The 18,203-nt window shown below is 33.9% G+C and overlaps 1 protein-coding gene across 2 annotated transcripts in view; it reads left to right on the forward strand.

Annotated features, from left to right (window-relative positions):
* The window catches only part of STAG1 (STAG1 cohesin complex component), a 428,102-nt gene that overhangs the window by 242,570 nt on the left and 167,329 nt on the right, over positions 1-18,203 (forward strand). For both annotated transcript variants that reach the window (XM_025881833.2, XM_073899645.1), the window contains one exon: positions 13,101-13,305. In XM_025881833.2, the coding sequence (XP_025737618.1) occupies positions 13,101-13,305 (205 nt within the window). The remainder of the gene's footprint in view (positions 1-13,100; positions 13,306-18,203) is intronic.

Consider the following 18,203-nt stretch of genomic DNA (forward strand, 5'->3'; position numbering starts at 1 on the left):
TTTCTTCAGAATACTGTACAGGTCTTTTAGTTTCTTCAGAATACTGTACAGGTCTTTTAGTCCCCAGGAGTGGAGGAAGGTTAGTTTTGGTAAATTGTATTTTGTGGTAAAATTCAGAAAGATTTGATGACAGGATCCATTGCATCCAAACAGTTTAGAGCAATGTCTGGTTCATAGGGAATAGCCAGTAGATACATTTAGTTCCTGTTGGAGCCAGCCCCTGATATATAAAGCAAAATTTAATAGTATTTCTTCCCCCAGATTATTAGAGTCACATCTCCAAATACAAACTCTTTAAGTATGTTTTCCAAAGGTCAGTTTGCATAGTTTTCATATATTGAAATGTGACATCTATGAAGAGAAGCTTTGCAACACAGTACATTTAATGTATTCACTTAGTGCCTTTAATTCTTTTTTTTGTTGTTAATCACCATACAGTACATCATTAGTTTTTGATGTAGTGTTCCATGATTCATTGTTTGCATATAACACCCAGTGCTCCACGCAGAACGTGCCCTCTTTAACACCCATCACCAGGCAAACCCATCCCCCCACCCCCCTCCCCTCTAGAACCCTCAGTTTGTTTCTCAGAGTCCATAGTCTCTCATGGTTTGTCTCCCCCTCCAGTTCCCCCCCGCTTCATTCTTTTTCAACCCTGTGATTAATAAATGCTCAAATGGATAAACGATGAGAAGTTCTATACTTAAGTTTAAATAAACAAATTCATAGAAGCACATGCGATTAGAAACAAGAAGAGAAAAAAGCCACTGGGTAAGATCTAATCATTACAGAAGAGCACAATGTATAAAACTTTTAAGTTTTATAACCATTGTAAAAATGGTTAAATATTATACAAACTGAGAAAATAAGAAGAAAATGCAAAAGATATGGTAGAAGAAAACTCAAATTATCTCCAGTCCCAAATTAAAGTCTAAATATTTTTGATTTTATATTCCATTGATAAAACATTTTTCAGCCTATTGTCTTAATAGTGAATATCTATGATAAAGCTAAAAAATTATTCTCTTCTCTTCCTCTCCCCCATGCTCCTTCTCAGAAGGCTGGAGTTCTTATCTTGTGGGGAGAGTGCTTAAGAAGTAACTGCCTGGTGATTATTTCAGACTTTCTTAGTTCTAAACTAAATCTTATTTTCTAAATATGTGATAAATAAAAATAGACAAAAGGTTTTTTTCCTCCTACCTTTGGTAATCAGACCAAATAATAAATAAATCAGATAAATAAATAATCATTTATTATATTACATTTATTATAAATAATTATTCTGTTACAGTGTAATTATATTTATTTTTCTTTATATATTTATTTATATTTATAATATTTCTTTAATTCTATTTATTATCTTATAGTGTAGTTTGCAGCATGTATTTATTTATAGGTTAAATGCATACAATACTAGATCAGTTTCTTCTCAGATGTCATTAGGTTATCATGGCTTTTTTTTTATTTAATTTAATTTTATTATGTTAGTAACCGTACAGTACCTCATTAGTTTTTTGATGTAGTATTCCATGATTCATTGTTTTCATATAACACCCAGTACTCTATGCAATACTTGCCCTCCTTAATACCCATCACCGGGCTAACCCATCCCTCCACCCCGCTCCCCTCTAAAACCTTCAGTTTGTTTCTCAGAGTCTATAGTCTCTCATGGTTCTTCTCCCCCTCCGAATTCCCCCCTTCATTTTTCCCTTCCTTCTCCTGATGTCCTCCATGCTATCCCTTATGTTCCACAAATAAGTGAAACCATATGATAATCGACTTTCTCCGCTTGGATCGTCATGGCTTTAATTTTTATAATGGTCTAAGATGAGCTTGTGCAAGAAGTGTTAGTGCCTCCATATTTATGAATGAATATGAAGTGAATATTTATTATTCACTTGTGTTTACATACTCAGATTTTTCTTTCTGTTTCTGTTTTTCCCCAAAATCTTTGTGTTAACGTTTTATGAAGAGTTAAAAATAAATATTTTAAAATATATTTAAATCTATTGCATTGGTCATATGCAACTTACAAAATGAGTAAACCATTGAAGAATGCCATTTCTAATATCAACCCCCTTGAGCATTGAGCTCTTCTAATTTTTCTCTTGGGATACCTCAGATACCCTTTGTGATACAATATAATCTGAAATATGGACCTAGTGAGGGCATACAAAGCTTATTCTATATTTTAAATATTACTAATAATTTATTTAAAAATAAAGAGACGTTTTAATATTTTTTTCAGTACACCACTCAGTTGGTGGTGTACATATCACTTTGGAAACTTTCACATTGAGGAAGGTAGACAGACTATTAAAGGAAGCAGAGTTGGAAATGAGAAGTGCCAAAGGGCAAAGAAACAATCACATAGAAAAACTGATGAAGACTCAAGAAATTGTAATCATTTATAATGTGAAAAGGTACAAAATAGGAAATAATATTACAACTGTGAACTTTGCAGTACAAAATATTAGAGACAAGAGGAAACATGTTGAATGATAATAATAGCAAATATTTGTCTTTGTGCACTGTTGCACATTCTTTACATATATTTAATACTCATGACATTTTTATGAGGTAGGTCTTCTATATTATTATTATCATCTCCATTTTACAGATGAGAAAATGGAGGCAAAAGGGTTTAAGAAACTTGCCTCAGGTCACACAACTAGTAAATGATAAAGTCAGGAATGAAGCCCAGAACATCTAGCTCCTGAGTTCATAGTCATAACCACTCCCCTGTTTGCCTAGTATACAACTGAAGTATATCTGAAGTAGCTTGGAAAGAGTCACTCAGGTAACAGTTGTACTCTCTCCACTTGGACACCTTCAGTCATAGAATAAATTTCTGGCTATTTTTATAACCAAATGTCTTAGGGCTGACCAAACAAATTATGGAATTAAATTAGTATCTTTTTGAAAGGACCAGTTATATTCTATTGATATATTTTGAATCTTTTTGGAGTTAATCCATTCCATTATATTGTTATAAGACATCTACTCTCATTATGAGAGATGCTTAAATGAGATACTCATAAGCCAACAATAACATTTGTATCATTGGGTACTGGCTTAAATCCCCATCTTGATTAGATATGATGAACTACATATTTAAGTTGTAATTACACCCTGATCGTTTCAAGATTTTTATTTTTCAGTTTTAAAATATATTTATAAAACATTTTATAGGGATATGAAATCACATTTATATTTGCTAATCATTATGAAGGGCTTTTAAATTAGCTAAAGTTAGGTATTCAGTATCTATTATGGATTTTTAGGTATAACTTTTTATTTTAACAACTGTCAAATGAACTATTAAGTCTTTTTTTTTTTTTAAGATTTTATTTATTTGAGAGAGAGAGAGAGAGAGAGCAAGAGAGCACAGGCAGTGGGAGGGGCAAAGGGAGAGGGAGAAGCAGGCTCCCTGCTCAGGGAGCCTGCTGCAGGGCTCCATCCCAGGACGCCGGGATCATGACCTGGGCTGAAGGCAGCGTTTTAACCTACTGAGCCACCCAGGTGCCCTGAACTGTTTAGTCTTTCAAAATTATTTATACAGGATTTACTTTTGTGTTTATTCAGTAAACATTTATTGGACACTTAATGTTTGTCTAACTTTTAGTTAGGAACTATATACTTAGAGATTAACAAGGTTATAGCTCTAGAAAATGATTTCATGTTGTAAATGGAGAAAACTTTGTGAACTAATTGCAGTAATACCTTGACAAGTTCAATAGTTGAGAAATACAAGACGCTGTGAGAACCCAAAGGGTGAGTTAATTATCTGAGATGCGAGAGCTTCACAAATTACTTAGCCCTAAAACTAGGTTTTTAAAGATGAATAGAAGTTCACCGGAAAAACCAGGAAAGAGTTTATAGGGAAGATGGTGTTTAGGATTATAGGAGAAAACATTGAGGTACGAAGCTGGAGAAATTAGACTAATTGCATTTAATCCTTATAAATAAGCCATCCCCAAACCATTGTTGTCTTCCTAAGCATATTAGACAGTGTCCTAGATAAATGCTGGAGATACAGAGATAAGATAGGGGTTTGAAAAAATACAACAGAGTTTTTATAGCATTGACTTGTAGAATTTTTCTTCCCCAAATATATTTTTATATTATTTAATTGGTGTGTATATGCCAGTTGAATTTCCTGATACTTTAAGGCTGAGGTTTGTCAAATTGAAAGTTACCTTAGACTTAATTAGCAGAGGTCTGATAGTAAAGAGCATTTCCTCTTTAATTGCCTTATGGCAGTCAGCCAAAATAATCTAATTAATCTTTATGGCTATTTTTAACTTAAAAACAAAAGTTCAAACAACATATTTAATAATAAATTTTATTTAGCCCACTCAAAATTTTGTTTTGTAAAAATGACTCACTGGATCTTTCCAAGGATAAGGCATATCATTTTCTTTGTTCCCTTGACACACGGTTCTTATGCATTCTGATTTTTTGAGGGGAAGATAAAAGTAACTCTTCCAGTCACTGTGATATAGAAATGCATAGATGTGATTTTACATCTTAAAGGCTGACTATAACATTGTGATAATTTAGATAATGGTATTCCAGAAATTGGAATTTCTCCTAGTGATTTCAGGAACTTGGTATCCTCAAGGATGTAAATTTGGTAGTTTCAAATACTTTTTAATGTACTCATTTTTAAAAAATTCTGTGTCATTTGATAGAACAAAAAATATATGTAATATATATATAAAGTATGTAAATCTGCCATCCCCAACTTAAGAACTGAAATATTACTAAAATACCTGTGTGTTCCTCCACTCCCCCATTCTAAGCCTTCTCCTGAGAGGTAATCAGTACCTTGAATTTTGTAAACTTTTCTTTTTCTTATTGACAAATCATTTACAACTCTTAATGAAATGTTTGTGAAGATTCATGGATGAATAGGGACCAGACATTTGGTGGTACTCCATAACTTATGCCGATTTAGGGGAAAACATATTTAAAAGGGCTGATTGGAAGTCCCATTGCTGCTTTGACTTTACATATTCTTATTTCTCTTTGTGGCTAAGGAAACACAAATTGTCAAAATTTATGATCGATTCAAGAGAAAACTTTAGGGATCATTTAGATATCCTTCCCATTATTTCTGACCCATATTGACAGTATCATTTTTGTGGTGATTTATTCATTTGATGAAGAAACAGTTGAATGTCTGTTAAACATTTCAAGCATTGAGGACAAAGCACTGAATAAACCAACCAAAAATCCCTTCCCTCATGGAATTTACATTTTAGCTGGGAGAGAAAGCCAGTGAATAAAATACATAGGCAAAATATTGTAGTATGATAAATGACAATAAATGCTATGTAGAAAAATAAAGCAGAGAAGGGGGAAGAGATTGGGAATGGAAGGATGATTTTAAATAGGATGGTCAGGAAAACCTCTCTGAGAATGTGACCTTGAGTAAACACTTGAAAGAGGGGATGGAGCAGCCACGTGTGTATTTAGGGGAAGAGAAAATTTAAACTGCGCAAATGGCCCTGAGATAGAAACATAACCTAGGGTATTAGACAATAAAGAAGCCAGTGTGGCTAAAGCACCCTGATTTATATATTACATTTGATTGTTTTGTTGTCAGTACCTTTTCAAAATATAAAACACTTCCTCCACATTTTTTTCTTTGCATGACATTAACTTTTAGTTGACAACCTAGCCATCAAGTATCCCACATTTTTGTTTCTCCGACTTTTTTCTTCATGGTTATCATTTAGCTTGTTCCTAAATCTCCTGTATTTTGTAACTAAAAGTTAGGTCTAATGACTTCATTAGATTACATTTACACATTTTTTGCAAGGAGATTTTGTAGGTGATGCTGTGTACTTCATATTGTGTCACAGTAGATAGTACGTAATGGCAGGTTGTCCGTTTATTAGTGATGCTGCAATTGATCACTTATGAGGTGATGACCATTGAACCTTTTTGTAAAAGTACTTTTCCCTTTGCACATATCAAGTATTTTGGTACTTTGTTAACATTCTGCTTATGCCACTCAACTTACCATTCAACAGTTTTAATATCCATTGATGATCTCTTTCTGAAATTTTGGATTTATTTTGAATATAGAAGCTAGTGTGGCCTGAAGTCTGGAAGTAGGATATTCTATATCAATTATTTATGAGTTAAAGGATGTTGGTCTCTTATGGGACATAGTAATTAAGCATCCCTAAACAAAAGAGTTACGCCTCAAGAGAGTGAGGGGCAAACAATTCTTTTTTTGTTTCCTATTGTGAATAAACCCACCAGTAAATCACACCGGAAACAAGTCATTTTTGTCCAGTAGTCATATTTTCAGTATTTGAGTATACATCACATCTCTATTTTGTCCATCATCATCATAACTATCTTAGTTAGGCGCTCTCTACATTCCCCCTTCATTTTTGGATCTGTTGCAGTGATAAGTCTCCTTGCTCCATTTCCTTCACCTTTACTTCTGATTATTCTCCATGGTGGAACCAGAAATATTTTTTAAAGCTTACATCTGTTCATGATCCTTACTTGCTCAAAATTTTTCAGTGGCCACCCATTGCCTCCAGAATAAAGCTTGGCTTTATTATAATGAAGGCTTTATATAAAAAGAAGGTTCCCTATGATCTGGCCCCATCTTTTATCTTGGTTACCACCACAAAATCTGGTTTAGGTTGCCAAACTTAAAGCAGTTCCATATTCTCGTTGTATCTTTGTTTTATATGAATTTGCTAATCTTACTGCTTAGAATGCTGTTGACCCTATTTCTCCTGCCCAGTTGCCTCTGCAGAAAATGGAGATTCCTTCCTAAGTAGTACTGTGTACCCTCATAACATTCCTGTCATTGTACTTAATTTACTTGTTTATTTTTTATGTGTCCTTCTTTTCAACTAGAAGTTCTGTGGAGGATAGGGGAAACAGGAAGAAGTCGACCAAAGAGTATAAACTTCCAACTATAAGACGAATAAGTTCTGAGGATCTAATGTACAGAATGGTGATTATAGTTAATAGTACTGTGTTATATATACAAAAGTTGTTAAGAGAGTAGATCTTCAGTGCTCTCACGAAAAAATAAGAAATGGGTAATATAATGTAATAGGATGTGTTAAGCTAGTGCTCTGGTGTTAATCATTTTGCAGTATATAAATGTATTATATCAACTTCTTTTATACCTTAAACTTACATAGTATTATGTATCAATTAAATCCCAATAAGTCTAGAAAAAAAATAAAATAGAAGTTCTTAGAAGAAGATTCTTAGTGTGCTCATCTTTGTATGCCAAGAATTAGTGCCTGGATCATATTTATTGCTCAGTAAATACATGAGTAGATGAATGGTTGGGTGGATGGATACTTTCTCTAAATAAGTGTTTACAGATCTGTTTTAAGCAATAGTAGTATATATCCTTGGGTAAGTCTGTTGAAATTAGGTAACCAAAAGCCAATGTTTCACCAAAAATAGGTGACATTTTTTTTGTGACATTGTCCATCAGTTGAGTTAAACAATTCTCTTGGATTTACTCTTAAAGAGTATTTTATCTCTTTTGATATGTATAGTTTGTGACCAAATTGGGTTCCCAAATATCAAATGCTTAGGGATTATGCAGTTAGCCTTCCACTTCTGTCACCTACATGAGCTCTACCTTGCAGTGGACATCTCATAAGATTGTTGTTCTCATTTCAGAGGCTCTAAATTTTGTAGTTTTTTTTGCTGGCTCTTATCTCTGAACTGTGGTACCCTTTTCCTTTTATTCCTCCATCAATGTCCCCAAAACCTCTAAAATAAACTTTTCCATTAGTTGCTTGTCATCCATTTGAGAACAGAACCCCAAAGTTCTTCCTTGGAAGAACAATCACTAGACATTCCTTCTGTCCCCCAAGGTTCCTGTGGTAAACCAGGTGAAGCTCCATTATAGAGTTAAGAATTCATGGACTTTACAGTCCCAGAATCAGAACCCTGTAGCTCTGTGATCTAGGACAAGTTCTTAAGATCTTATTTCTTTCATCTTTATACACACTAGTAGTCACCACAGTATATAGATAATACAAAATTATGGATTTGAAAAGTGCATGCCAAAAAAATGCTGGTTATATTATCTTTACATGAAAATTTCTCCCCTTGTATTCATCTGAAGGTATTTGTAGAAATTACTTTCTTACTGGATCTTTTTGGTTTGCTCTGTATTATCCTAGCGGATTTCTGCCTGATATTCTTCCCACCCTGAGCTTCTGTCTGCCTTTCTATACCTGTTTGTTGGATATGGTTTACCTTTGCATTTGTTTATTCAATAAATTCCTTGCGCAAAGTATCATAGTAAGACTGCACTCACAGAATTTAAATATTAGTTGTGGATAAGCTCTTTAGGCTACTTGATTATTAACTTTATTTTGTTATTATTTTCTTAGCTCTCCTAAAAAAAATTACTGCTTTGTGAAGGAAGTTAGTTTTCAATATCCCATTACCCTTCATTAACTAGACAGTTCTTTTCTCCCTCTCTTTTTTTTTTTAAGATTTATTTATTAGAGAGAGAGCATGCACAAGCAGGAGGGGCGGAGGGAGAGAGAAGAGTTGGCTGCTTAACTGACTGTGGCACCCAGGTGCCCCACTAGACAGTTCTTTTCACATGACATGTATAAATGTGCCTAACAAGGACAGATTTATAACTGGTATTACAGTAAAGCAAGAAACTGCCTTTTGAGGTAGATACAGGAGATTTTTCTTTTTTAAAAGGGTTTTTTCCCTTTTGAAAAAAATTATTTATTTATTTTAGAGAGAGAACGTGTGCACACGAATATGAGTGGGGGGGGAGGGGCAGAGGGAGAATGAGAGAATCTCAGGCAACTCCCTGCTGATTGTGGAGGCCAAGGGTGGGCTAGCTCTCAAGACCCTTGAGATCATGACATGAGCCAAAATCAAGAGTTGGATGCTCAACTGACTGAACCAGCCAGGCACCCCCAAAAGGGTTTTTCCTTTTAATCATAATATTTGCACATGGTACAAAAATTGAAAAGGATAAAATGGTATACGTTGTCAGTTTAGTTAGGAATTGAATTAGTTTTATGTTCTGTTGTTGATGTCATTGTCTTTAGTGAACCACAGTCTTCAGATTTCTCTAGTGGTGGGCTGCTGTTGCATTCTATGTAGGATACCCAGAGGGGTTTTCTCAGTGTTCATGCTGTACCCTCAGCTTTCAGCTCTCTCTGTTCTCCTGTGACACAGGGTACTCCTACGCCATACTCCTGCCCCTCCTTCTGGTGGTAGACTGGTGTTGCTTATTGCCTGGTAATATAATGAGGGTATGGGGATTCTTTATTGTCCTAGTGCTAAGTCTTAAGCATGACTTTTGTGCCTGGAGCTACTGAGGGACCTTTGCTTTCCTGACCATTATGTCTGTGGCTGGCCTCAGGTGGAGTTCTCTGTCTCCCAATACTAGCAGATCTCTGTTTGATATTGGTATTAGGATTCAGGGTCCAGGACAGTGTTTTGTCTTAATCTCTCTCCCAGATGGAGGATTTTTTCCTTCTCCTGGCTACAGTGGGTCTTTGCCTGTGCTGTGGTGGTGACTCAGTTTGCTGACCTACCTCCATCAGATTAAGTGTTTTAATTTGCAGGGGACAAAAGTCTGGAGAAGCGAGCTGGGCTTCTTACCATTCCCCCAGCAATTGAAGATCATCCCCTGCAGGTCTGCACCATCAAGAGAGGTGTGCTCTCTGTTCTGCTCTATCTCAGAATTTGCTTAAAATACCCAATTGAGGCCTGTGAAAAAGGGCTTTTTTGAGTGAGTGCAAAGTCCTTGTTCTACCGAACTAGCCCACACTTCATCTTTGACAGTTCATTAAAATTTCAAGTTCATTTCTTACCCACTTTTTTGGAGACCTTTACTCTTAGGCTCTACCACAGATGATATAGCTTATTTGTTTCATGTCTTCTTGGAGGGGCTTATTCTTTGGAATGATAGCTAATTCAGCTCAAGATGGGCTCAAGAAAAGTTTATCTTTTTTTCTATGGATTCAGCTTTTTCTCATTGTTGGTAGCCTTCTACATTCTAAATGGAAGCCAAACCCTATTGTTATGCTTTCAACTTGCTTTTAATGTTGTTTTTTTTTATATACAAGAGTTGCTTTTATGTGGGTGAATCTGTTGGTCTTCTATGACTTCTGGTTTTTGTATTGTATTAGTAAAAGACTTCCTCACCCTGAGAATATCCTCCCATGTTTTTATTTCTTTTTTCCTGAATGTTTTTAAGTGTTTTGATTCATTAGGAATTAACTTTGGGGTAAGGTACAATCTAATTTTCTTCTAATGAACCGCCAATTATCCCAAAATCATTCGCTGAATAATTCATTTTCCCACTGCTTATAATTCTACTTAATAGTAGGACTGAAATTGTCTGTGAGTAGCAGAAAATCTGACCAACAATGGCTTGAATTCACAGGAGTAAATTTGTCTTATGCAAAATAAATTTGGGAGTAGACAAAACATGGTTGTTACTGCATCTCAGCAGAGTGAAGACCTAGACTTTTTTTCATCCTTCTATCATTTTTATCTGCATACTTGTCCCTTTGTAGTTGCAAAATCACTGTTGAACATCCACATGAGTTCTAGATCATTGAGAGAGGAAGGGACTAAAGAGGTCATACTTGCCTAGTCTGGCCATTTTAAAAGGCTTTTCCAGAAGGCCCATCTAGCAAGTTACATGTTTTTTCCTCAGATATTTCTTACACAATATTTTCCAGGCTACTAAGGTATCTCCTATCATTAGTAGGACTGTTCTTTCCTTCAATTCATCAACTGAATTTTTTAATTATGAAAGAGAATATTAGATGTATTCAGCTCCATGTTCATTGCACATTACCCAAGATGTGGAAACAGCCTAAGTGTCTATTCAGTGGATGAGTGGATAAAGAAAATGTGGCATATATATATATATATATATATATATATATATGAATGATACACACAACAGAGTATTATTCAGCCATTAAAAAAGAAAGGAAATCTTGCCATTATGACAACATGGATGGACCTTGATGGTATTATGCTAAATGAAATAAGACAGAAAAGGACAAATACCATATGCTCTCACTTACATGGGGAATCAAAAAACCCAAAAATAAAGCAACAAAAAACCCCACTAAGCTCATAGATAGAACGGATTAGTGATTGCCAGTGGTAGGAGGTTTGGGGACAGGCAAATGGGTCAAAAGGTACAAACTTCAGTTATAAAATATGTAAGTCATAGGGATATAATGAGCAGCATTATGACTATAGTTAATGCTATTTTACATATTTGAAAGTTGCTGAGAGAGTAGCTCTTAAAAGTTTTCATTACAAGAAAAAGAATTTCTGTAACTGTATGGTGACAGATGTTAATTAGATTCATTGTGGTAATCATTTCACAATATCTACAAATACTGAATCATTATATTGTATACCTGAAACTAATACAATGTTATATGTGAATTATACCTCAAAAAATAAATCAGTAAATAAAATATTTTAGCCTTAAAGTTTTTTTATTTTGATTTGTGCTACATTTGAATCTTCTGAAGTATTTTAGTTTTTTATTATTTACTTCTGAGTGCTTATTTTTCTGCCTTTCCTCTTGCTTGCTGTTGGCTTGTTTAGATGGGTTATTGAGATAAATTTTATTCTTTGTTGTTGTGGAGGAGCACTAAATGGCTGAATCTCACAGTTGGTATAAAGCAGGAGAAGCTCTACACTAATGAGCTTTTGTGATACAGAAGCAGCAGCAGCCTGTTGAGATACCTTTGAGAAGAAGCATCTCACCTTTCCACTCTTTTATCCTCTCCCGTCTACCTCTGACACTCCCAATCTCAAGGACTAGAAGATTCAGCCAGCTGTTCCTTGCTCTTGGAGTTTTCTGTTATTCTAAGTATTACACTAGTTTTCTTTCCTGAGATACCAACACAGCCCAAGCCTTCCCTCATAACTAATTTTCTAGCAGCAGTTTGGTTTAGCAAAAGCAAACAGCCAGAAATTCAGAATATTCAGATACTGTGTTCACAGAATTTCTCACTCTCTGCCTTGTGAATTTATATTTCTCCACCAAAATGTTTTAGGCTAGAGTGGGAAACCTCTAACTAATTGTGTTCAGTGTCATTTTCATGTTGTTTTTTGTTTGTTTATTTAGTGTTTCATCTGTTGCATATAACACCCAGTGTTCATTATATCAAGTACCCTCTTTATTGCCCATCATCCCATTACCCCATTCAGTTTCATGTTTTAAACAAGATGACACAATCTGGTAATACCAAGAGCCCATACTAGATTTCTTTTCTTTGAAAAGTTAATAAGTCTGCTCTATAAAATACAGTTAATAGAACATTTATAGTAAAATTGGAAGAAATAAGGTTGCAGTTTCAGATGCAAAAAAAATTAGTTTTGGACTTCATAATGAAATACTTTTGAAATTCTCAATTCTTTTTTTTTTAATCTTTTTTTTTTTAAGATTTTGTTTATTTATTTGACAGAGAGAGACACAGCGAGAGAGGGAACACAAGCAGGGGGAGTGGGAGAGGGAGAAGCAGGCTCCCCGCTGAGCAGGGAGCCCGATGCAGGACTCGATCCCAGGACCCCGGGATCATGACCCGAGCTGAAGGCAGACGCTTAACAACTGAGCCACCCAGGCGCCCCTGAAATTCTCAATTTTTAAAAATTCTATTTTAAAGAATTGAAAGATGCTATGTGGTACTGAAATCCTGATTACTTCGATCTGAATTCAATCACAAATATCCTTTCTAGTCTACACTTCTTTAATTTTTTTTTGTTTTTACTTCAAATTATCTCAACTAGGACCCAAATATAACAACATGGGAACTATTTTTTTTGAATGTTGGCTTAGAATAATGAATTAAATACTTGTTCTGATTAACAGATTTGAGCACTTCATGAATTATTTAGTTGTGGAAGATCAAAACAAACAATAAATAGAAAGCTATCAGCGTACCTGTGTAAGTCACCTTCAATATCTGTCCACATCTACTTTTGAGAAGAAAATGTTCCTTTATAGGTAGGAAAAAAAACTTTGATCAAATTGATATCATATGTCAAATTTAATATGTTCTTTTTATTCCTTTTAGGACAGTGGTGATTATCCCCTTACCATGCCTGGGCCTCAATGGAAAAAATTTCGTTCGAACTTTTGTGAATTTATTGGAGTCCTGATTCGACAGTGTCAGTATAGCATAATTTATGATGAGTATATGATGGACACAGTAATCTCCCTTTTGACTGGTTTGTCAGACTCCCAGGTCAGAGCTTTTAGGCATACAAGTACCCTTGCCGGTAAGTAACCAACATTTTATTTCTTTTTCATTTAGTTTTGTTAAATATGTACTATTGCTGTTTAAATGTATTTAGATTAAGTATTAATTTAATTACTGTGCTCCTGAAAAAATACCATCCCTTCCCTCCCCCAGATTCATCTGAATGGCTTGTGTTATCTGTTTAGGTAAGATGTATGCCTATTTTGATTACTGGCATTTGATTGCCTTGAGAATGAAAATTGAAAATTTCTGGCAAATTTCAGCAAATCTCTCTCTCTCAACGTTTAATTATTTTAATACATCATTATATTATAATCCAAGAAATTTTAGGAGTCCACTAGGCCATATTCTTTGGTAAACCCCAAAATTAGTAGTTGAAATTCCAAATTCATAGTATTTTTTTCACTTAATTACATTGCTTTTATTGCTCATTATTATTACACATAAGTATGTAAATGTTTATATATTTGAAACAATTCTACCTAATTGCAATTGCTATGTAGCCAGCATTCTTCCTCTTCCTACTGCTGTAATAACCTGAGTATATCTAGATATAGTATCTTTGAAATCAGTTCATTTAGGGAGGCTAGCTGATCTGAAGAATTGATGGATTAGTTTTCACTCTTTCATTTTATAATTATCTAGAGAACTTCTCAGCCAAGTGCATTTATTTTTTTCTTGTTTCTCCATAACAAGGCAATTTCATTAATTTAGCAGTTGTTCTGTTTTCCCTCAACTACTTTAACTATGCTTACCTAAAATGACTGTTCTTTTTCATCTGTGATGTAGAGTGTGCACGTGTGTGTACATGCACATGTGTGTAAATACTCCCAGATTACATCCTTTTTAGTAGCAGTAACTTGGTATTCATCTTACATGTTACAATGACAAACATCAGATTTAATTTCATTAATTGCATTTCATCTTGTATTTAAATTAAATTTCTCATTTATTAAATATATTTAAATCATTGGTTCTCAAACTTTTGCATGCACCAGAATCATCTATAGGGCTTATTGAAACAGATTGCATGGCCTTACCCCCAGAGTTTAACAGATTTTAGATTATGCTGATGCTGATGCTTTGGGGAATACGCATTGCGAACACGTGGTTTAAAATCTTGTCATTTTCTGGCTTAATCTATTGCTTAAAGCCAAAATGATAATATTACCTAGGGTCATCCATGTTTTTTTCCACTCCTCTTTTTTCTTTTCCTTATTTTCCCCCCTACTTAATGTAGTTGATCTATATTAGTGTCCACTATTCTCTTAGTTACATGTCTGTATGAAACACAGTTTATTTTCAAGAGTAACATTTTCCTTATTATTAGGAAAAGAGGAAGATCTACCCAATTTTATCTTTTTATAAAAAGGTAAAATAAAAATACAGTTTATTGCTGAAAAAATTTCTGTACAGAACAAACACCAAACAGTTTAAATTCTGTGTTTTTAGAGTATCTTCTTCCTCATTATTGGGAAGGAGAAGAGATCTTTTAAAAGGTACTGCAAATACACTATTATTTTTAAATTATCTGATTATTACACATTTTTTCTTTCTAATTTCATGACTTTTAGTATCTTAATTTTAGTTTGCTTTTTTCTTTTTTACTTTATATATTCCATTTAGTTTTGAACTTATTTTCCTCTACGTACAGTAATGCCCATTTAGCTGGTTGTCAGATGCATAGTAAATGCAGCAGTTTGAAATAACAGAACTTAAACATAAGATAGAAATTGCTTCTGAATAGCCAAACTTGCTCTCATAAAAAGTTAATTTTTGTTTCATAAGACTAGGAGAGAAAGAGAAACAAGTGAATGGAGGGCAAATGTGAAATGCTCTCTTGCTGGTAGAATTATGAAATTTCATAAAATTTCAAAAAGAAGACAAAAAATTTTGCTTACAATGTCGAGAGAGAGAGAGAGAACAAGAGAGAAGCCTAGAGGCTTCTCTGTTGGGGCAGGGTACTTTATTTTTCAGGGTACTTCTCTTTAATCCAGAAATCTGTGTGCATTCTGTATAAAAGATTAAACATGTGCCACATACTCCTAAGGACACAAGAGAAAGAATAGTGTAGAAATAAGCAGAACAGTTTTACTTTTAAAATGCCTGTTTCCTGAAAAATGCACTTTAATTCATTTGCGTTTGTCCTCCACTAGTAAATGAAGTATTACTGTATTTTACTGACCTCATAGTATATTTTACTGACTTCATTTCCCCTCTCTTTTCCATTGGCCCATTTTCAGTGACTTTTATTATTGTATTGTTTTCCCTGTATTTATCCTTCTGGCAACCTATATATGCTAATTTTACATATACTTAAATATATTTTAATTACAGCTTTCCTTCTCTTCCTTTTGAGTTGAGTCTCTTCCTCCTCCTTCCAGTGCCTTTCTGCCTTTCTTTTCCTACAATTTGTGATCATGATAGCTTTTTAAACTAGTTGATAAATGCCATTTTGTTTTCGCCTATGCTGTTTGTATATCATCATCTAGCCTATTTGAATTTGAAATTATTTTCAAAAATCAGATATCAAGAAAAATGGAAGGAAATCAACATTTTTTATTCTGATTTTTTAAAAGTGGAAACTTATTTTTCAAGTCATTTTAAAATTTACTTCAAAATATTATTATAATTGCTATATGTCTATATTCATGATCATATCTTCCAAGGCTGAGTTTCATAAAATGTGGGACTTACCAATCACCTACCCTTCAACAAAGCACAGATCTTGCTGAGCACTTAAGTCCAGATTGGATAATAATTATCCATATTTTCAAGGATTTTTTTTCCTCATCTTTGCCCTCCTCTCTGTTTTTTTTTTTTAATGGTATGTATGCAAGGGGTAGATTAAAAGATAATCATTTTTATTCACTTTGCAGGACGAGTCTTGGGGACTAGATAAAATGGGCAGGAACATTTAATCCTCTGCTTCAAAGACTATGTGCATGGACAGTTACAAGGCAGTTATGGCCAGATATGATTATCGGCTTTGGAATAAAATGCTCCTTCACATTGCTTATATCTTAGCTGAGAAGAGAGACAATCAGGTTAGTTGTTCTGTAGGGTACAGATGTGATGAGTTCCAGAGCTTCATAAGTCATCAGAGCGGTCTTATCAGTAGTACTTTTAATTGGTTTTCCAAATAACTCATTTTCTTATACAGTTATATAATGTATCCCTATTGTCAGTATTTATGCATTGCATTTAATTGTGTACTTTTACCATATTTTTATTAAAAATTTTCATCATTCAGTAGTTCTTTAGGTCTATTTATTCTACAGTTAACAGTAGTCTCATTTTTCCATTGGAGGTAAACTGTATTTCCCCTTTTTTTGGAATTCTTTTTGTCATTAAATTGAAACAGACTGTTAGCTCTTATATCTTATATTTTCCTTATTTTTTTTCTCTTCACTTAATTGGAATTTTAAAACATACCCATTTGTTTGACCTAGTGTTTTACATTGTAGTATAATTTTCATTAACTATTAATCTTCAGAATTAAATGCCTTTATTTCTATTCTAAATAGCTACCTCAGTTGAACATACTGCGAATATAATTTATATAAGTAACATTTTGTCATTATTTTGGTGTATTTAGAATTTGAGACTGAGCATATTTATTTATTCCCTAGTTTGATGAAATTTTCATGAGGAAATAGTCTCTTTTTTTCCCCAAGGTCAAAATTCGATAGGATTCCCTTTGTTTTGCCATTTTGTTGTTTGGTATTATGAAGATAATTCTACTCTCAGAGAGTCTATTTTTTAGATCTATAGTTAAATTATTTTTAGACGTTTGCTTTAAAAATGTATGCCAATACTTTACAGAGTGTTGATTTTGAATTTTTGTTAGATGGTAATTTGCAGGATAGGTAATATTGATTTAACTTTTTTATTTTTTGCTGTTTTCGCACCTATATAATTTTCTCTGATGTTACAAATAGATTACTATTGACTACCACTCACTACTAAGGTGAAAATGCTAATTTGAACAAAGGGGGATTAAGAATACAAAATTTGTGTTAATAGTGTGGTGATTGATTCTAATTTTTGCTAAAGTGAATTCTGGGAAAATCAGAAAATGTGGTTAAGATCATCATATGACAGTAAAGTGGCCTCAGTATGCTGGGAGGCCAGTCTTCAACAGTAGTTAATAATAGGTCACTCTCAGATCCTTGAGGGAGTAAACATTTCTTTATACCTTATTGTTTAACATTTTCATGTTTACATATGGTTGATTTTATATTAACATATGATTCATTGTTGACTAACATTTCTAACCAAGTCAGAATCTCTGGACGTTTTTAGTCTAAGGAAAGATACTGTATATGAAATTGCTTTGTTCTCCAGTCACGGACTGAAAATCATTTTGCTTTAGTAAATTGACATCTTTTCTTTGGCTCTCAGTTGCTGAAACCATAAAAGATAGTGGTTCAAAAAATGGGTTCTGTTCCAGACTGTCCGGATCCATATCCTTCACTGCCTTTTACTAGTTGCGTAACTTGGACAAATCCTTAATTTACCGGGCCTCATTTTCTTTCCATGCAAAGTGAGGAAGATCATGATAGTTATCTCATTAAAAAGAGATTAGGAGAGCATGGACTAGTGCCTGACATTTAGTAAGCTGCTCCTATTATTCTGTAATGACAAAAAGAGCTAATAGTGTTGGCAATGTTTGACTTCATCCTGTTTTTACTCAGAATATATTGAACACCTACTCTTATTTTAGTAGTAAAAGGTATTGCAAGTGGGGAAATAAGAAACAAACAAATTACATCTTTCAAAAACTGCTATTAAGAAAACTAATAGCATGCGTTTTCATTTCACTTATTTTTTTAGCTCATCGGTCCCAAATTCTATTTATTAAATTCAATTAAGTATTTTATAACTCTGGGCTACACAGAGTACTTTTGGTTTCTG

Source organism: Callorhinus ursinus, unplaced genomic scaffold, assembly GCF_003265705.2.
Source record: "Callorhinus ursinus isolate GAN/ISIS: 27379988/994484 unplaced genomic scaffold, GSC_fseal_2.0 scaffold1, whole genome shotgun sequence".
Lineage (NCBI taxonomy): Eukaryota > Metazoa > Chordata > Mammalia > Carnivora > Otariidae > Callorhinus > Callorhinus ursinus.